At 52.0% G+C, this 21,241-nt stretch overlaps 1 protein-coding gene across 2 annotated transcripts in view; it reads left to right on the forward strand.

The window, feature by feature from the left end:
* The window catches only part of CETP (cholesteryl ester transfer protein), a 35,066-nt gene extending 19,081 nt beyond the window's left edge, over positions 1-15,985 (forward strand). Inside the window, exons 9-17 of one of the 2 annotated variants that reach the window (XM_012447902.3) lie at positions 2,471-2,562; positions 3,761-3,940; positions 5,314-5,364; positions 8,256-8,420; positions 13,329-13,396; positions 13,790-13,823; positions 14,302-14,374; positions 15,470-15,555; positions 15,685-15,985. In XM_012447902.3, coding sequence (XP_012303325.2) covers positions 2,471-2,562; positions 3,761-3,940; positions 5,314-5,364; positions 8,256-8,420; positions 13,329-13,396; positions 13,790-13,823; positions 14,302-14,374; positions 15,470-15,555; positions 15,685-15,804 — 869 coding nt within the window. In that variant the 3' untranslated portion in view covers positions 15,805-15,985. The remainder of the gene's footprint in view (positions 1-2,470; positions 2,563-3,760; positions 3,941-5,313; positions 5,365-8,255; positions 8,421-13,328; positions 13,397-13,789; positions 13,824-14,301; positions 14,375-15,469; positions 15,556-15,684) is intronic. The other variant, XM_012447903.3, reaches the window with a different exon arrangement.
* The last annotated feature ends 5,256 nt before the right edge of the window (positions 15,986-21,241 follow it).

The raw sequence follows: 21,241 nt of genomic DNA on the forward strand, positions 1-21,241 counted from the left end.
GGACCATCACTCCTCCTGTCTAGTTCCCACGGCCTCTGTCTGGCTCTGACACTTGATGATTCATTCTGGGCAGGCTTTGGCAAGTCTCTGCCCCTTAGGGCTGCAGCCTCACAAGCTGTGCGACGTTGAGCAAATCACTTAATCTCTCTGAATCTCAATTTCTTCATTGATAAAATGGGGGTGATAATAGCATCTACCCCACAAGGTGGCTGTAAAATTGAGTAGGGAAAAAAATGTATGTAAAATGAGTAAGATGCTGCCTTGTACCTCGTACCTGGCTCATCCTGAACCCTTATTATTATGACTGCTGTTATCACCACCCAATACCCTGCGCCATGGATAGTCACCAACATTTCAAATAGCAGAAGACATCGATGAAGGGTAACGATGAAGAAAGCTGTGTGGGGATCGGGAACTCCCTGCACTTCTGGGTCCCTTCCCTCCCTTCCCATCAGGCCTCAGGTTAAGGGGGACCTCCCACAAGGCTGTGCAGTGTAGAAGAAACTACTCAGGACTCAGTTTCATCATCCATCCAGTGGGGACGTCCCTGGTCATTGAGAGGAACCTCAGACAAGAGAAGAAGGTGGCGAGGAGTGGGAAGCACTGCTCTGTGCCAATCATAATAATAGTAATAAGGCCGGGCGCGGTGGCTCACGCCTGTAACCCCAGCACTTTGGGAGGCCAAGGCAGGTGGATCACCTGAGGTCAGGAGTTTGAGACCAGCCTGGCCAACATGGTAAAACCCTGTCTCTACTAAAAATACAAAATTAGCCAGGTGTGGTGGCGCATGCCTGTAATCCCAGCTACTTGGGAGGCTGAGGCAGGAGAATTGCTTGAACCTGGGAGGTGGAAGTTGCAGTGAGCCGAGATCATGCCATTGCACTCCAGCCTGGGCAACAAGAGTGAAACTCCATCTCAAAAAAAAAAAAAAGTAATAGCCATTGGTTGCTGAATGATGCCCTCAATGCTGCCCTGCACACAGTAGATGCCCATGGATGCCCAGGACTACTGCATACCAAACACTTATGTTAGCTATGGAATCCTCACAACCACCCACGAGGAACGTACTGCTACCCCCCATTCCACTGAGGAGGAAATAGAAATCTCTGGAGATGACAGGACCCCATCCCCAACTAGGAAGTGGAAGCAGAATTTGAACCTTGGCCCTCCAAAAACTCCAAAAGCCCCCCGCCCCCCTCACCCTCACTCCCCCTGCTCCCAGCTACTGTGCTGTGTGTAAGGCCTCCCGCTGTGCTCCTCACCTGTGGACAGGGAGGTGGCTGGGCTGAGGAGACCACCTGCTCCTTATACCCTGGCACACAGTAGGTGCTCAGTAAACAGAGGCAGCAAGAGAACAGTGGAACCCCAGGTGAGGGGGTCCTCTGGGCCACTGTGGGGTGTTAGGAGGGGAGGTTCCAGGCAGCCCCAGGCCCGTGGCAGGCATCCTAGGCTCCGGCCAAGGCACGAAGGGCTGAGCACAGTTCTGTCTTCCTGAGTGGCCAATCTGTCCCTCCCCTTCCCTCTACTCTCATGGCTGCATACACCTGGAACGTCCATCTCTTTGGGATCCCCATGCCAGTAACTGTGCCATCAATAGGAGTGCGGGTGGGCAACACTAACAGGAAGGAAGAGCGAGGGAGGAGTCTCTGGACTGGCCCAGGCAGCCACAGAATTCAGAGGGCGCTGGGAGGTGGGAAGGGCTGTTTCACGGGGATGTGGTTTGAGGGAGGAGGTAGGTAGGGTAACCTACACTCCCATCTGTGCTCCGCGTCTCTCACGGTGGTTCTGCACCAGGGATTGGAAACTACAGCCAGTGAGCCAAATGCGTTTGGCCGCCTGCTTTCAAAAATAAAATCATACTGGAATGGAGCTGTGCCCACTGGCATGCGTATGGGCGATGGCTGCTTTTGCATTACAGCAGCAGAGCAGACTAGTTGCAACAGAGACCACGTACCCTGCAAAGCCTAAAATATTTACTATCTGGTTCTTTATAGAAAAAATCTGCTGCCCCCTGTTCTAGACTATAGAACTCAGGACAGACGGGTGATTAAGTCCAGGGGACTCCAAGATTCTCCTGGAAGTAGATTAGGAAAAAATATAATTAGATCGCTCACATGGCCGGGCGCTCGTGTGTGTTTACACAGCCTGCTCATTGGAGATGAGGACTCGGATGCTGGGTGAGGTCAGGGCCCTGCCCTGTTCCCCTGCAGTACAGAGCAGAGCTGGGTTTCAGCCTGTCTTGGACAAGTCCCGTGCTCTGAACAAGCCTCTAGAACGGCTTTACCTACTCAGACAGACTTGGGAGAAGAGAATGAAAAAGTGCAGCACCCCTCCCCACACACCCAGGCCCCACTTTACAGAGGGGAACACTGAGGCTGAGGCTTGGGCAGCTGTGTGGGGACAAGAGAACTGTGACTCAGGGCAGTTCCCCCCCATCCTGAGGCCACACCTTGATCTTTTCCTCCTGCAGCCAGCATCCTTTCAGATGGAGACATCGGGGTGGACATTTCCTTGACAGGTGATCCCGTCATCACAGCCTCCTACCTGGAGTCCCATCACAAGGTAGGAGGGTGCGAGGGTGGGGGCAGGGCCCAGCTTCCCCAGGGGAGTAGGTCCTTCCCTGTGCTCTGCAGCCCCATCCCCCAGCTTCAACCCAGCAGCCAAGGGTCCAGGGCCACTCCTCCCCATTCCTGATGTGGCCGGGAGGGCAGGCCACAGCGACGTGCCTCCGAGCCCCCTCTGTAGGCACCAGGGCTCCCCCCTGCAAGGATCCCGGCAAAGCACCAGCTCCTTCTGGAGGGCTTGGCTTTTGTCATCCTCTACAGCCGTGGACTGTGCACCACCCCCCGGGGGGTACTGATGAAAGCTTTGGACCCTCTATTACTTAGGATATACATTCTACTGCTGTAACAAAGAAATCCAAAATCATAGCTGCTTAAACACGATAAACATTTGTTTCCCTCGTGTCACGGCCTGAGCATCTGCAGCCTGGGGGGATCTGGAGGCTCCAGGGCGTCAGGCACGCAGGCCCCTTCCGCCGGGTTCTCAGCCAGCCTCAGGTGTGGCCTCATCGCAGGGTCCCGGCTGGCTGGCATGACCACCACACTCCCCCTGCTCACATCCCATTGGCCTGAACTTGATCACAGGATCCCACCCTAGCTGCAAGGGGAACGGAGGAATTTATTCCAGCTAGATATTGAGACTAGCTAAAAATCAAGTGGTACAGAGAGATAGGAGAAGATTTTAGGGCAAACCAGCCATCTTTGTAACAGAACTTCTACCCAGAAAGTTGAACAGAAGGATCATTTTGGAGTTTGTTCATGACCTGTGGGCTGATGACTTAGAGGCTCAGGGGACTGGACAGCAGCTTGTTTTCCCAGTTTTGGCCTCCAGGAGCTCGTCGATGGACTGCCCTCTGCAGGGGCAGGGCCAGTGGTCAGCCAGGGGTAGGGGTGGCAGCTGGAGGTCCATGGTCACCAACTGTCCTGACCAATGTTGTTACTTGAAAGCGGGAATGTCCCCTGTGAAGGTGGGAACCATGTCTGTCTGGTTCACTTCCCACGGTGGTTGAGACAGTCAGCACTCAGGAAATATTTGGTGAATGAGTGAAAGCCCCACTGGGGGAAACTGGGTGCAGCTCTTTCCTCAGTTTCTGCACTCTGGGCTGAATGCTTTCCAAGGCTCCTCCCAATCTCCCTGAAGCTGGACCTGAGCCCAGCAGGGTGACATGGGGTCCAGCCAGCATCCCGGCTTCCTCCAGGGTCATTTCATCTACAAGAATGTCTCGGAGGACCTCCCCCTCCCCACCTTCTCGCCCACACTGCTGGGGGATTCCCGCATGCTGTACTTCTGGTTCTCTGAGCAAGTCTTCCACTCCCTGGCCAAGGTAGCTTTCCAGAGTGGCCGCCTCACGCTCAGCCTGATGGGAGAGGAGTTCAAGGTGAGTGGGTGAGGCTGGGCTGCTAGGGAATCCAGATGGCATGTGGTATGTGTGTGTGTGCACATGCATGCAGAGGAGGGAGGAAACTCGGAAACTTGGTGGTGGGCAAAAGAGCTAGGGACCATCTAAGCTGGAGCAATAACAGTAAAGTCTAGACCGAGTGCAGTGGTTCACGCCTGTAATTCCAGCCCTTTGGGAGGCTGACACAGGAGGGACCCTGGAGGCCAGGAGTTCGAGACCAGCCTGGGCAACATAGGAGACCCCTGTCTCTACAAAAATAAAAATAAGTTTAAAAATTAGCTGGGCATGGCAGTGCATACCTGTAGTCCCAGCTACTCAGGAGGCGGAGGTGGAAGGATCACCTGAGCCCGGGAGGTTGAGGCTGCAGTGAGCTATGATGGCACCACTGCACACCAGAATGGGTGACAGAGTAGGACTCCATCTCAAAAAAAATAGTAAAGTCCAGCATTTTTTGGGGTCGACTATGTGTTCCTAGATAGATGGATAGATAGAGCAATCAATAGATGGATTTAGGTAGAGATATAGCTTGGCATGTAGTAACTGTGCTAAATATAAGATGATATTGGCCGGGCGCAGTGGCTCATGCCTGTAATCCCAGCAGTTTGGGAGGCTGAGGCAGGCGGATCACCTGAGGTCGGGAGTTCGAGACCAGCCTGGCCAACATGGAGAAACCCTGTCTCTACTAAAAATACAAAATTAGCCGGGCATGGTGACGCATGCCTGTAATCCCAGCTACTCAGGAGGCTGAGGCTTGAGCCCGGGAGGCAGAGGTTGCAGTGAACTGAGATCACACCACTGCACTCCAGCCTGGGCAACAAGAGTGAAACTTTGTCTCAAAAAAGAAAAAAAGATGATATTCATCTTAGATTTATTGCACAGTTATATTTGCTGCACTCACCCTGTGAGATGAGTACTATTGTTACCTCGGTTTTGCAAACAAAAAACAGCAAAGCTCAGAGAAGGTAGGTGACTTACTGAAGATCACACAGCTTGTAAGAGGTGCCCCGAAGCTGGGACTCTTCACCTATACTATACCAGAAGTGCTTAGGTAGTTTCCAGGCCATGCCTGTCATTGAACTCATGAGGAAACTGAGGCCGCCAGAGGGGAAGAGACTTGCGCAAGGTCACGCAGCCTGTGTGAGGCAGAGCGGGGAGCAGAAGCCAGGCCTCCAGCTGGACTGGGGTTCCCTGCCCCACACCCTGCCCGGAGCATCTCACATGTTGTCTGGAAGGCTGGGAGTTGGGTCTGAGGAGGGCTCCAGTCCTTGAAACTGCACTCGGTCCCTGCAAATTTTCCCTCTGAGGAGTGGCCTTTACACCCCGCAACCCCCAACTTTCCCATCTCTTTGCAGGCAGTGCTGGAGACCTGGGGCTTCAACACCAACCAGGAAATCTTCCAGGAGGTAACTGCCCCCACCCCTGTGTGGGGTTTATCTCACATACCCCAATCTTGCTCTGGCTTCAAGAGCTCCCACATAGCCAATAACAACAGGAATGGCAACAATTATCGCAGCAAACACAGCTCCTTCTAGGGTGTCCGGCCTGGAGCGAAGCGCTTGGTGTGTGTGACTTCCTCCAGTGCTCACACCTACGCTATGAGTGGGGCACTCAAACCATCCCTTTTTCACACATGGGAACAGTGAATGTCAAGGCTGGGTTTGAGCCCAGCTCTGTTGCCCCCCAAAGATAATGCTCCATTCCCTGCTCTATTACCCATAGGGCCTCGTGGGGGGCTGGAACCCCAGGATCAACTCCAGGTTCAGAGGGCCCCAGCAATAAGTGACTATTGATTACTCCTGATCCCAAAGCCAACTTCAGGCAAGCTCCTTGGGGGTCACGGCCTCTTCTTGCTATGCCCAGTGGCAATGATGTTCAAAATCCCACTCCTCATTGCAGGGTTCCACTAAGAACCCATGATCTCCTTCCTCAAATGGACCTTGTGCTTTCTGAGTAAGCCTCCCTCAGCTTTCTGGTCACCTCACTCCCCCACCCACTGCAATGGCTTCTTCAGTCCTTCCTGCCATCCTCAAATCTCCAGCCGCTCCTCCTGTCTACCTTCCACTTCCCTCTCCACACATAGCCTCTTCCCAGAGAGCTGAGCAGAGCCACCCACAGAACTTCTCCCCTATGTGTCTGCTCCCAATCCCACTCACTCACCCACACCTGCGCCTTCCTGCAACCCTTCTCCTGTTCTAACAGAGGACAGTCCCTCTTCCCTTATGAACTCAGACCACCCAGCCTCTTTCCCGGCTTTGCGATGTCTCTCTCTGCATGTATGCAACTCACAATATTGAGCAGCCCCTGGCTGGGTCTTCTCCCTCAGCGCCTTGACTGAGCCCTGTTCCTGTGATGTCCTATTTCCAGTCTTTCTATTTCTCTGTCTCCACCTCCTCCTCAGGCCAGGCTACCATTATCTCTAGTGGGGACCGACCTGCAGCTTCCAGTGGGTCTCCCTGTGTCCTGATACCCTCCTACAATCTGTTTCCCATAGCAGCCAGAACAATCTTTTCAAGAAACCAAACTGCTCATTCACCTGCCTGCTTAAAGCTGGTGTAGGATACAGGCTAAATGCTCAGCCCTGGCCTCCAGGGTCCTGCGCTTTCTCATCCCGTCTGCCTTTCAATCTAGTTGTTTTGAACCCAGTGTAATTGTTCAGTTTAAGAGTTGATGATGTCTTTCATCAGCTCTGGAAATTTCTTTTCTTTTTTATTTTGAGACAGAGTCTCACTCCGTGGCCCAGGCTGGAGTGCAGTGGTGCGATCTCGGCTCACTGCAATCTCCGCCTTCTGGGTTCAAGCCATTCTCCTGCCTCAGTGTTGAAATTACAGGTGTGGGTCACAGTGCCTGGCCCATCAGCTCTGGAAATTCCTTCGTCACCCTCTCTTCCATGATTGCTCCATCACTATTTTCTCCATTCCTACCTCCTTGAATTTCCACAAGACACACATCTCATTCATTTTCCATCTCTTTTCATGTTTTCCATCTCTTTCATCGCGATGCTAAGTTCTAGATAGTTTCTTCAAGTATCTCTTTAAGTTCATGAACTCTTTTTACAGCTGTGTCTTATCTGTTTACTCATCCACTGATATTTTCATTTTATTTTATTTATTTTTGAGACAGAGTCTCACTCTTGTTTCCCAGGCTGGAGTGCAGTGGTACAATCTCAGCTTACTGCAACCTCCACCTCCCGGATTTAAGCGATTCTCATGCCTCAGCCTCCTGAATAGCTGGGATTACAGGTGCGTGCCACTGTTCCTGGCTCATTTTTTTGTATTTTTAGTAGAGACAGGATTTCACCATGTTGGCCAGGCTGGTCTTGAACTCCTGACCTCAACTGATGCACCCGCCTCAGCCTCCCAAAGTGCTGGGACTACAGGTGTGAGCCACTGCACCCAGCCGCCTCTTTCTTTCTTTCGAGCTGAGCTATGCATTGAATTAAACCATTTGTTGTGCATCCAGTGGTTTGATGGTTTTCTGGGGTGTGTAGTCTCCTTGAGCCCAGTCCCACAGGTTGTAATTGGAGGTCCTCAGGCCACACGCCCCGGCCCTGCTGGCTGCCTGCCCATTCCTTATGTTGGCCACGCTCCTTCCACAGGGCTGTCATCTACACTGTCCCCTCTGCCAGAATGGTCTGCCCTCCCCCATCCCATCTGCTCCTCCTCCGCTCAGAAAAGCCCTCTCCCACCTCCCTGATGACTAGGTCAGATTGCCTCGTGCCATAGCCTGGTGTGTCTCTCCTTTAAATACTCCTCAGCCGCAGTTGTACGTTCCATTCTGGGATGTCCTGGTTAAATCTGAGCTCCTGCCGATATGGCCCGCAGCTCCTGGGCTCTCCCCTCTATCCGTACCCCTAACCCAGGGCTGAAGCACAGTCAGTGCTCACCAATATTATTAAATGAAAGCTACAGCCGCTTCCCTCGGAGGGTCACCGTGCAGCGCGTCCTGTCCGAAGCTCTTTCCACAGGTTATCTCATTTCCTCCTCAGGACAACCCTATGAGGTAGGAACTATGATTATCCCCATTTTACAGATGAGGAAAGTGAGGCCCAGAAGGTTAAGTAAAGGCAGTCTCAGCACATCCTGAGAGAGGAGTTCTAGCTTCAGTAGCACACAGATGAGAAATGGAGGCCCAGAGACTACGAGAGTCCTAATTTGCATGGCCTGGGGCCCGGGCACTACCCCGGGCTGCTTCCTTTTCCCCAGACCTGGAGTCCCGAGCTAGCTTTGTCCTTCCCATCTCTGCGGGCAGGGACGATGGGCCCCTGTCCTGGACATGGGAACCCTGTCTTCCACAGCTTGTCGGCAGCCTCCCCAGCCAGGCCCAAGTCACCGTCCACTGCCTCAAGGTGCCCAAGATCTCCTGCCAAAACAAGGGCGTCGTGGTCAGTTCTTCAGTGATGGTGGAATTCCTCTTTCCACGCCCAGACCAGCAGCATTTTGTAGCTTACACGTTTGAAGAGGTGAGGCGGGTGCAGGGGGAGGGGAACCTGTCTCACAGCTGGACCATAGGGGCGGGGGGCGGCGGAGCACTCTGAAATCCCCAGATCCTTCTCACCGTCTCTGCTGGCATTGGTTGTCTCTTACACATGGCTCCTTATAATCAAAATTACACCATGCATGTAATGAGGGGTACACACATGATTTCCACAGTTTAGGTGATATTTTCTCTTATTTTTATTTTTTTAGAGACAGGGTCTCACTCTGTCACCCAGGCTGGAGTGCAGTCTCACAATCATAGCTCACTGGCAGTCTCAAATCCTGGGCTCAAGTGATCCTCCCACATCAGCCTCTTGAGTAGCTGGGACCACAGGCACACACAACCACACCCAGCTAATAAAAAAAAAAATTCCTTAGAGACAGGGTCTTGCTATATTGTCCAGGCTGTTCTCAAACTCCTGGCCTCAAACTCCTGCTTCAGCCTCCTGAGTTGCTGGGGTTACAGGCGTGAGTCAGCATGCCAGGCATGTTTTCTTTCATTCTTATTTTTATTTATTATTTATTTATTTTTTTGAGACAGAGTCTTGCTCTGTTGCCCAGGCTGGAGTGCAGTGGCACAATCTCGGCTCACTGCAACCTCTGCCTCCCAGGTTCCAGGGATTCTTGGGCCTCAGCCTCCCAAGTACCTGGGATTACAGGCATGCACTACCATGCCTGGCTAAATTTTTGTATTTTTAGTAGAGACAGGGTTTCACTATGTGAGCCAGGCTGGTCTCAAACTCCTAGCTTCAAATGATCTGCCCACCTCAGCCTCCCAAAGTTCTAGGATTACAGGCATAAGCCTCCACACCAGCCAATATTTTCCTTTTAAGCTCAGTGGTAGACAATGGTGTTTGTTACCCAGCTCCACAGCCCTCCATCCATTAGGGCCACATGGGTTTCCAAATTCCGAACTTTTGTGAATTTGTGAAAGTAGTGTAGTGTAGTGTATGGACACTGGATATATTGCGGAACACCCAGTAGGGTCTGGCTGGCACCCCACGATCAAACACACTGCTATTTCTCCTCATATGAAGCAAGATAAATACCGTAGATCGCTTCCTAGACAACGGCCAGGTTTTTGCCAACAAACTTAAACTTAAGAAAAAACTTGCAGTTTTCAGATCCTGTTTAATTTTATAATTGCAAATAAGGAATTAAAGAGCAGTATTATCTTTAATGCTACTTAGAATATCTTTTTTTTTTTCTTTTGAGACAGAGTCTCGCTCTGTTACCCAAGCTGTAATGCAATGGTGTGATCTCGGCTCCACCTCCCAGGTTCAAGCGATTCTTGTGCCTCAGCCTACCAAGTAGCTAGATGGGACTACAGGCACATGCCATCACGCCCAGCTAATTTTTAGTAGAGACGGGGTTTCACCATGTTGGCCAGGCCAGTCTCGAACTCTTGACCTCCAGTGATCTACCCGCCTCAGCCTCCCAAAGTGCTGGGATTACAGGTGTGAGCCACTGTGCCTGGCCAGTATTTCTTAATACGTTAAGAACCAAAGACAAGAGCAATGAAAGCACATTGTGTAAAATATAGAAAAATAGAAGAAACCCACTGTCACCATGACCCCCTTGTCCAGAGGCCTTCAATGTGGTTACTGGGTGCATTTCCTTCTGGTGCTTTGTTCTTTTTAAATAAACTTTTTATCTTGGAGTAACTTTAGATTTGAATAAAAGTTGCAAAGTACAGAGAGTCCCCGTATCCCCCCAGCCGCTTCCCGCTTTGTTAACATCTTATGTAACCATGCCACACTGTCATAGCAGAGAGATTAATATTGGTGCACGACTATTTACCAAACTCTAAACTTTATTTGAATCTCCCCAGTTTTTCCACTGATGTCTTTTTCTTTTCCAAGACCTGATCCAGGATAGAACATAATATTCAGCTGTTCTTTGTTTGTTTGTTCCCGCCCAGGCTGTGGTGCTGTGGTGCAATCACTGCTCACAGTAGCCTTGATCTCCCTAGCTAAGGTGATCCTCCCACCGCAGCTTCCCAACTAGAGATGGGCACCACCACGTAGAGATAGGGTGTTGCCATGTTGTCCAGGCTGGTCTCGAATCTCTGGGCTCAAGTGATCTGCCCACCTTGGCCCCCCAAAGTGTTGGGATTACAGGCATGAGCCACTGTGCCCAGTTTATTTAGCCTTTCAAATATCTCTTTAATTTTTGTATTATTTTCCTTTTTGTTTTCTGTTTTATTCCTTTAGGCTTTCTCATGCGGATGTTTATTTACTTATTTTTTTGTTAAGAATCTGAAACGTTGAGCATTTGTTAAAGAAAAAATTATTCAATGACGCTGTTAAAGCATGGTGAAAAAGACTGTCTGGGACCCTCGTGACAGTATAGGAACCACTGCAGTAGGGTCTTACAGTAGTGGGAGAACTTGCCTCAACTTCAAACATGGGCAAGGGAGAATTTATAGCCAAGGAGCAGGATGAGGTCAGAGATGGAAAATTACCAAGAGAAAACATCAGAGCTAAAGGGGATTCTGCCTAAAACCAACCTGACAGGATTCTAGCTGAAGACAGGGTCATCAGACAACATCTTGGGGGAGGTGGAGGTGGAGGAATCTGATCAGATTTCAAGGGTGATCACATATGGAGAATAGGGGGTTCTTTTGCTAAAACTGGATTTTTTTTTTTATTATTATTATTTTTTTTTGAGACGGAGTTTCACTCTTGTTACCCAGGCTGGAGTGCAATGGCGCGATCTCGGCTCACCGCAACCTCCGCCTCCTGGGTTCAGGCAATTCTCCTGCCTCAGCCTCCTGAGTAGCTGGTATTACAGGCACGTGCCACCATGCCCAGCTAATTTTTTGTATTTTTAGTAGAGACGGGGTTTCACCATGTTGACCAGGATGGTCTCGATCTCTTGACCTCGTGATCCACCCGCCTCGGCCTCCCAAAGTGCTGGGATTACAGGCGCGAGCCACCGCGCCTGGCCCTAAAACTGGATTTTATAAGACGCGCACAGATGGTCCTGGGAAGAGGTTCAGGGACCCGACTAAAGTTAGAATCTTTACTACTGTGACAAACACCTGTTAGCCCCCCATTCCCCCGCACTGGTCCTCCCTCCCTGGAATGTCCTGTTTCATTCCAAAGCACTGCATTCCCTCTCCCCCGACTTTCCTAGGAGTCTGCCCTTGTTCCTGCCTCCTGAAGACCTCCCCTGTTGCTTTTGAGTTTGGCTGTGTACAGAAAGGATTTTTAGAAATCTATGTTAACCAGGGCGTGTGTGTGTTGGAGCTGAAGGGAGTGCTCCCAGAAGGGAAGCATTGGATCTCAAGGGCAGGGAGAGAGCCATGGGAAGGTGCCCTGGCCCAGGGAAAAACACCAATAGGGCCTGGGGAGGGGAATCACAGTGTGGTCAGGGACAAGGGTTGTTTGAGGTGAAGGCTGGAAGGTACATTGAGACCATCTCATGGAGGCTTAAAGTCCAGAAGGAGGAAGTAAAAGCCACAGAGGCTTTGGGATTAGGGGAGGGAGGAGATGACAAGCTTGGTGCTGGAGCAGGACTGTGGGATTGGGGAGGCATCGACTGAGCCCTGGCTAAAGTGACAGAAAGCAGGAACAGCCTTCAAGCCTCAGCTGCGCCCACTCCTTCGTTGCAGAGAGGGAAGAACCAACAGGACACTTGTTCAAGGCCACACATCACATTCAGACCAGAGCCAATAGTTCTGCACCCCCAGCACATTCATTCATTCATTCATTTTCAACAGTAACTGTTGAGGTCTTACTGTGGGCCAGGACCATATGGTTTCTGATCTCATGAAGCTTACGGTCTAATGGGAAGAAAGAAAAAATAACTAGACAAACAAAAGGCTATATAACCACTAATTGTGCCCAGTGCTATCAAATAAAAATGGGTGGTCAGCAGAGGTGCTTATACAACTTATGACTCAAAATCCAGCGTCTATTTGAAAGTGATCTAGTGTCATGGGCCTCAAACTTTGACAGGCATCGGAATCACTTGGAGTGGGGTTACTGCACAGACTTCTGGAGCCACCCCCCAGGTTTCTGGTTTGATGGGTCTGGGGTGGGGCCTGAGAATCTGCCTTTACCACACATTCCCTTCTGTGTGGTGCTAATGCTGCTGGTTAAGGGACCACACTTCCTCCACCACCTCACTTTGATGATGATTTTACTTGGGAGGTGGAGGGAGTGCTACGCAGGAAAGCCCAGGTCCATGCTTGTTTCTGACCAAACAGGAAGAAACCACTGGGGATGTGGATAAGTCAGAAACCAGGAGAGAAAGTGGCATGGGCCAGGCGCGGTGGCTCAGGCCTGTAATCCCAACACTTTGGGAGGCTAAGGCGGGTGGATCACTTGAGGTCAGGAGTTCGAGACCTTTTTTAGGTTTCTCAAAAAACTAAAAATAGGGCTGGAGGGCTGGATGCGGTGGCTCACGCCTGCAATCCCAACACTTTGGGAGGCCGAGGTGAGTGGATCACGAGGTCAAGAGATTGAGACCATCCTGGCCAACGTGGTGAAACTCCGTTTCTACTAAAAATACAAAAATTAGCCAGGCATGGTAGCACAGGCCTGTAATCCCAACTACTTGGGAGGCTGAGGCAGGAGAATCACCTGAACCTGGGAGGCGGAGGTTGCAGTGAGCTGAGATTATGCCACTGCACTCCAGCCTGGGCAGCAGAGTGAGACTCCATCTCAAAAAAAAAAAAAAAAGAAAAGAAAAAGAAAGTGCCCATGTGACTTCTCAGGTCCTAACTCCGAAGCCACAGGTGCTGGGGAACTCTCCTCAGAAGAGCCATAGCTAAGCCTGGTTCCCATGGTCCCTCAATGGAAAGAATCAGGCGCCCTGGGCTAGGAGGGTTGCTCTCTGCTTTAGGGAAAGCCCCGGCTCACAGCAAATTTGGTTTCTCTCCCCAGGATATCACAACTACCGTCCAGGCCTCCTATTCCAAGAAAAAGCTCTTCTTAAGCCTCTTGGATTTCCAGTATGTGCTGCACAGAAGAGGGGGCGGTCGACTCTGCAAACCTCTCCCTGGCCCCTTGCAGTCAGGCGCAGGACGGGTATTGGTGGGGAAACAGGGCTCCTTCCCTCTGGGGCATATGGCCTGACTGCAGGGAGATAAGACCCTCACCTAGAGGGAGTCTTCGTCCGGAAGAAGGCAGGGGCACGAGGAAGAATGGAGGGAGGGCCCAGCAGGAGGAGAGCACTGCCCAAGCCAAGGCCTGGCAGCTGGAACAGCAAATCTCAAGAGAGTCCCTGAAAAGGCCTGAGCAACGAGACAGAAGCACTGGCTATCATTCCTAGCGTTTCTTTTCCGGTGGATGTTACAGGAGGGGGCCTGACAGAGGGTCAAATTCTCGTCTCTTTTTTATTTCAGGATTACACCAAAGACTGTTTCCAATTTGACTGAGGTAGGTGGCCTTGGATAGACCAGGAGAAATAAGTCCTGTAGGACTGCCTGCCTTAAAGAAAGCAGGCAGAGGGCCCTAAAGGAAATCAGGCAACCGGATTAAAATAGTCTGGACCAAGTGGTCCATTCTGTGTCTCTTGTGACCCTTCTTCTCCCTGCTATGTCCATCGGGAGAGCCCTTGTGTTGCAAAAATGAGAGCGTGTTGGTATGGACCGGGCTTTGGGCAGAAGAGTACTGGCCAAGCAGCCCCTCCCTGGATCTCAGTTTTCCCTCTGTGGAATGGGCCAGCAATCCTGGCTCTCCCCAGGGCGAAGGAGGGACCACTCAGGAGAGGCACCGTCTGGGGCAAAAGGAGGGAGTGGGTTGGACGTATTTTTTCACAGATGGGCATGAATGCTTTACCCAGGCTGTGTGGCATCTGCCCTGTGGGTCACTTCTGCACTCCAGGGAGTGCTCACCATAGGCCTCTGATTGGCAGAGCAGCTCCGAGTCCGTCCAGACCTTCCTCCAGTCAATGATCGACACTGTGGGCATCCCTGAGGTCGTATCTCGTAAGTGTGGGCTGGAGGGGAAATGGGGGTGCCAAGCCTGACCAAGCTTCCCATTCACCTTGTGGGCCCTTCCCAGGCAGAGCTCCAGGTGCCCCTGTTCCCAGTCATTGACACTTAGCAGTCTGGGCCCCCTTCCCTCTCCCTGCTGGTGGCATTGCATGCCAATGACTCAACCAGATGCACAGAGCCGTGTTTCTGGTTTACCTGCAGAATATTATCTCTTGCCACCCCACGGGTTGGCTCAATGCACTTTCAGGACACAGGTTTCCTAATAGCAACCTGATATAGCAGAAAGAGCCCTGGGCTGGGAGGCTGAGACCTAGTTCTAACCCAGCCCTGAACCTCAGTTTCCCTTTCTCTAAAACGAGAGTGTTGAACTTGATGGTCCCCAATTTTCCTTTTGATCTTGAAATGGTAGAATATTTGTCCCTGTGAGGTGACTCAAGTGGTAGACTCTCAGACATCATGGCACACATGTGCTGGGGGTGTGGACACGTGGACGAGGCTCTGCTGAGAGCTTTCTGCCACCTTCCCCACAGAGTATGTTGAGCTGACTGTGCCTTCCTTTAGAATATCTGCTTGTCCACGTGGCTTAGGTAGGAAGAAGGGCGTGGAAATGGAATTATCCTGGCGGGGTGTCTTGGCATCTCTTGGCCTCATTTTCCCCATCTGAACCATGGAGCTAAAACTACAGGGGAGCGGATTAAGCCATTCCTACAACTACTTGCAAGGAGGCCACTCTGTGTGGTTGCAAAGAACGCTCTGAGAAGCTGTGTGGGGAAGGTTCCTTCCTAGCAGGGTAGATTCAGCTAACTGCAGGTCATGTGGCCATTGTGGGTGGGTTGGGAGCTCAAGTTTGGGACAGAGTGGAATTTCTTTGGGCAGCAGAGTGGCAAGCGCTACCAGCAGGCAAACTCTGCTCTTCCCTGTCCTCAGGAGCACCGGCCCACTCTTCTAAATCAAAGTGAAAAAAAATGTTTACAGAATGTAAGTCCAAAGAGGTCTCGGCATCTGCCACTGCCCAGGGTGGCAGAGCCTCAGGCCTGCCCTGCTCCCTAAGAAGGGCTGACTGGGGGGCTCTGTTCCCTGTCCCAGGGCTCGAGGCAGTGTTTACAGCCCTCATGAACAGCAAAGGCCTGAGCCTCTTCGACATCATCAACCCTGAGATTACCCCTCAGGATGTGAGTACGAAGCCCCCCTCAGCAGCCCGTCTCCTGGGGAGGGAGTCCCAGATAGGACTTCTGGGGTGACTGGGGCCTACTGGGGAGACAGGCAGAGGGACCCCCATCAGCTTGGCTCCCTCCTGGCAGCCTGGGAGTCAGCCCAGCCTGGCCCTCTCTCCTCCGGCCTCTCCCTCAAGGGCTTCCTGCTGCTGCAGATGGATTTCGGCTTCCCTGAGCACCTGCTGGTGGATTTCCTCCAGAGCTTGAGCTAGAAGTTCCAAGGAGGTGGGGGTGAGGCTTGAACCAGAAGGCAAGCACCAGGCTCACAGCTGGAGCCCTGGTGTCTCCTCCATCATGGTGGGTCAGGGTAGGAGCATGGAGATAGAGATTGGCTCCCACCCCCTCCCTGTCCTAAAGGCCCACTGGTATTAAAATGCTGTATCCAACAGCTGGAGAGTCCTTCTGTGGCTGGGGGATAGAGGGAGGGGGAAGAGATGTGTCTCACCAGCGCCGTCCACCTCCTTTCAGCCCTTCCAAGGCAGCTGCCCCCAAACCCTCCAAGCTCCACAGTGTCTGGACGAAGAAATTCAAACTCTCTACTTGGGACTCAGGGTCCTCCCTGATCAGGTCCCTGGATACCTTCCAAATTTATCCGCTTTAGCCCAGCACTCTTCTCATCTAACCAGCTTCCTGCATGAGCTGTCACATACTCTCTGCCCCATGGGGTTTCAGTGCTGGACAGGAAGTGAGGGGGAACCGGGGCTTCAGATCTGAGGATAGTGGGAGGGGAAGGGGCCCTCAGAGGTCTGGTTTCTGGTAGAAAGAGAGGAAGATAGAGCCTCTAAAAAGGCAAACACTTTATTCCAGAAGAGAAACCTCTCATGAGCCTATTTCCAGTTTTTCTTCTTCTTCTTCTTCTTTGACAGAGTCTCACTCTGTGACCCAGGCTGGAGTGCAGTGGCACAATCCTGGCTCACTGCAACCTCCACCTCCCGGGTTCAAGCAGTTCTCCTGCCTCCACCCCTCAATGAGCTGGGACTACAGGGCACCTGCCACTACACCCGGCTAATTTTTGTATGTTTAGTAGAGATGGGGTTCACCATGTTGGCCGGTCTGGTCTCAAACTCCTGACCTCCAGTGATCCACCCACCTCAGCCTCCCAAAGTGCTGGGATTACAGGTGTGAGCCATCGCGCCTAGCCTCCACCTCACCTTCTTATGCTTAAATTGTGTCTTCTTCTTCCTACCCTCAGGCTACAACACAAAAAGTTTCTTCCAACCATCCCAGTCTTGGAAGGTACCAGGCTCTATTTTTTCCAGGTGTGTAAAGAAAATGCCTCAGATTGGCCAAGTGAGATGGGAGGAAGCGCAGCAAGACGCCAGCTCATGCAAGGTCCCTGGGGTAGAAAGAATCATGATGGATTCAAGAACAGTCAAAAGGGCTGGTGTGGCAATGAAAGCAAAGAACTAGGGGTGAGAGATGAGGCCCAACCGACAGGCAGGGTCACATCACAAGGTGGCAAAAGGGCCCGGCCTTTATTTCAGCAGCCAAGAGAGACGGCCAGGAGACTGGGGCTGCAGGGAGCTCGGAAGTAAGACACCCCTTCAAGTCTGGGAAGATGTGAGGGGAGGGCCCTGTATTCTGAGTCAGGTTTCCTCCAAGTCCTTCCCTGCCCCTCCAAGGACTTCCTGAGGCCTGCTTTCCCCCCAACCCCTGGCCCCACCCTGGGGCATAATGCAAGAGTCTGATTTACTAAGTGGGAGCACTAAAGGAAGGGGCGGGCAGCTCTCAAAGGGCCTTGGCAGAAGGAGTCAAGGTGGTCTCGCCAGTCCCCAAGTCCAATGTGGAAATTCTAGGTCATGGGATATTGGCCTTCGAGGTGGTGACACCAGTTAGAAGCCACATCCCACCCAAGAATGCTCCCTCGAAGTGGGTGGGAAGGCCCAAGCCCCGCCCCCACACCCGTTGATGCTACAATAACAGATTCCGGATAACTTGGCATCCCTAGGCAGCTCTTTCTTGAATGGAAACTTTTATTAGCACGAGGGGCAGACAGAGAAGTCGTTTTGAGTCTTACCCCTTGTAAACCCCAGCCTAGCTGGGACTCCAGAGACCCCAGAGCTCTGCTCCAGAAAGGAAGGTAGGGGCATCCCCCCAGCTTCCCTCACCGTCCTTGGAGAGGTCTCCCCAAGACTGAGCTGGGAGGTACTTCCATGTCACTGTCCCATCCAAGGAGTGCAATTAGCATGAGTTATGGAGTCCAGAGGGCGAGAGGCTTACAAAAATGGGACTGACCTCCAAGCCCCTCTCCCAAATTCCAGCCTCTCCATGCAAGCCTAGATCTGACCTAGTCCTACTTAAGTCCTCCTGGCCTCGATGCAGGATTGACGGGGGGGCGGCGGTCCTGGCTCCAACCCAGTCAAGGTCAGTTCCAAAAACAAGGCCACACCTGCTGCTTCCTCCAGGGAAAAACAAGTGCTCCCCAAGGCCAGCGCCAGGCAGAAGCACATCCTGCCACCCGGGCTGCTGACCTTGGGCAGGATGGGGCCCAGGTGTTTGGCAAACAGGAAGGGTGAAGGGAAGTCCTGGCTTTCAGACCTGGGTCTAATCCCAGCTCCCTCTCACCCCAGTTACTGATTCTGCCATCCATGCCTCCATATCCTCTTTTGTTCAATGGTATGATAATACCTTCCATGTAGGATCCTGGCAAGGGCTGTGTTAGCCCAGAGGAGGAGCCCATGGTGGTCAAGAGCGGAGGCTGCAGAGATGGCCTGCCTGGGTCCACAGCTCAGCTCCTCCGCCTCTGTGTGAGCTCAGGCATGTTATTTAGCCCCTCTGTGCCTCCCTTTTCTCACCTGTAAAAAGAAAGATAACAGTTGCTGTAAAGATTAAAGGAGAGGCTGAGCACAGTGGCTCATGCCTGTAATCCGAGCACTTTGGGAGGTTGAGGCAGGGGGATCTCAGAAGTTCAAGACCAGCCTGGCCAACATGGTGAGACCCTGTCTCTACTAAAAATACAAAAAAATTAGCTAAACGTGGTGGTGCACACCTGTAGTCCCAGCTACTCTGGAGGCTGAGGCGGGAGAATTGCTTGAACCTGGGAAGTAGAGGTTGCAGTGAGCTGATACTGTGCCACTACACTCCAGCCTGGGTGACAGAGTGAGACTTTGTCTCAAAAATAAACAAACAAACAAAAAGATTAAAGGAGAGAGCGGACGGGCACGGTGGCTCATGCCTGTAATCCTAGCACTTTGGGAGTCTGAGGCGGGTGGATTGCCTGAGCTCAGAAGTCTGAGACCAGCCTGGTAACATGGTAAAACCCCGTCTCTACTAAAAGAAAAATAATTAAAAAAAATTAGCCAGGCATGTGGCATGCACCTATAGCCTGAGCTACTTGGGAGGTTGAGGCAGGAGAATTGCTTGAACCCGAGAGGCAGAGGTTGCAGTGAGCTGAGATCGCACCACTGCACTCCAGCCTGGGCGACAGAGTGAGACTCTGTCTCAAAAAAACAAAAAGAGCACAGTGCCTGGCACAGTGTCTGGTACATCCTAAGAGCTCCACAAATGCCAGATATTGGTTATACTTAATGGGGGTGAGGTACACGGGTGGCCAGGTCATGTGGGCTCGCTCCATCCTCCAGTTAACTCCCTCCCCACCCATCTTCCTGCGTTCTCTCTGGTGTCAACCGTTCCTCTCACATCTCCAGTTTCCCACCCAAAAGTCCAAATACTCACATTCCTTCTCATCTCCAACCCATAAAATCTGATTCACTTCTTCACACTCAAGTGTAAATGACTGACAGCCATTTGATTGACACTGGAGGGGCTGGCACATTTTTAGCCAAAGGTATGATGTGCTAATAGCGGACTCTCGGGTCACAAGCCAGTCTGAGGACAGAGAAAGTTTGGGGAGGTCGCTCTTCCAGAATCCTTCGGCAATAAACTTTCCGGCAGGCCTGGTACCCCCAGAGTGAAAAGGGCTCCAGGTTCAAGACCCAGCTCTCCCCCTGATTGCTGTGTGACCTTCAGCAACTGACTTGATCTATCTGGACCTCAGCTTCTTCATCTGCCTAATGGGATAATAATCTTTTTCCTGCCCTCCTCACCAGGGTGTTCAGAATGAAATGCATCTAAAAATGATCTGCATTTGTGTCTTGGATTGTGGTTATTTGTCCATGTGTCTGTCTGTCCTCCCCTGCCTGCACAGGGAGCAGGCCAGTGTCTTTCCCGGGACTTCGTGTAGGACCAATCATTTCATCGGTGCTCAGTGAACATGAGCTGAGTCCTGATACTGGAACATAATCAATCCCTCCCAAGCATACAGCTCACACCCACATTCTCACCCATTCCCACCACACCCACCAGTGGCCTAGGGAGGCTGGGAACACCCCGCTCGACAGATGAGGAAGCTGAGGCCAGGGGAGGTCAAGGCATTTGTCTGAGGTTACACAACCAGGAGTGGTGAAGCTGGGAGTCACACAGAAGCAATCACTGCAAAGTCTGTGCCCTTCTCACTCTGCTGTTGTGCAATTTGTAGGTATCTGAGTTGGTCCTAGGAGGAAGGCAGTTTAAGTCTCATGAGGATGTGGGGCCTGTAGAAGGGGACAAAAATATAAGGGCAGCTTATGGGCTTCAGGTACAGATTGCATCAGCCTTAACGTTAAGTCATCAAATGATCACAACCACTGTACATGGAGTTAGTATTAACACCATCCCCATCTTGGCAAAACTGGGGTGCCAGCCTGGACCCAGATGGGGATGTGGGGGCAGGATGGGTGGGGGCCTGGCGCATCCACTCCCAGTAGAGCCCGAATCCTGGTGCCTCCCTCAGCCCTTGCACACAAACCCAGGGGCAATCTCAGGAGACACTAGGGCTCTTGCCCCTTTTGTGGATGGGAAACTGAGGTAGGCAGTGAAGGTCGGCTAACCTGCCCAGCTTGGGTAGGCGGGGACCCCGGGCTGACTCCCCCACACCCCTTCCCCAAGTGGAGACTGGGTTGGAGGGGATGGGGGATGCTGTGAAGGCGGGAACTTAGAACCCGGGAATCCCACCAGGTGCGGGGACTCACACCTGTAATCCCAGCACTTTGGAAGGCGGAGACAAGAGGATCACGAGGTCAGGAGTTTGAGACCACCTGGCCAACATGGCGAAACCCTGCGTCTACTAAAAATACAAAATTAGCCGGGAGTGGTGGCAGGTGTGAGTAATCCCAGCTACTTGGGAGGCTGAACAGGAGAATCGCTTGAAACCGGAAGGCAGAAATTCAGTGAGCCGAGATCGCATCACTACACTCCAGCCTGAGCAAAAGAGTGAAACTCCATCTCAAAAAAAACCAAAACAAAACAGAGTCCCCACTCCTGGCCCGGAAGCGCACTCCAGGATGAACGGAGGAGTCAAGGCATTGGGTCTATCTAACACGGTAAGGTGGAGGGTAGGACTTGAACCCAGGATGTCTGATGCTAATGCTTGTCTCCTGACCACTACCTCGCAGCATCCTCACGCCCACACCACCCCAGGCCTGGGAGGCAGGGAAGCGCCAGTGGTCTGGGAGTGAAAGCTGCTTTCCTGTGGGATGTCACTGAGAGGTGGGTGGAAGGCCTTCCTAGCAGGCACTGCTGCCCACAGGATGAATACGTCCATCGAGGGGAGCTCCCTGTCTCAGGCTGTGGGCAAAAACCTGGAGAAGCTGAAGCTGGACTTTGA

Source organism: Aotus nancymaae, unplaced genomic scaffold (assembly GCF_030222135.1).
Source record: "Aotus nancymaae isolate 86718 unplaced genomic scaffold, 86718_ANA_hifiasm-v0.15.2.pri h1tg000030l, whole genome shotgun sequence".
Lineage (NCBI taxonomy): Eukaryota > Metazoa > Chordata > Mammalia > Primates > Aotidae > Aotus > Aotus nancymaae.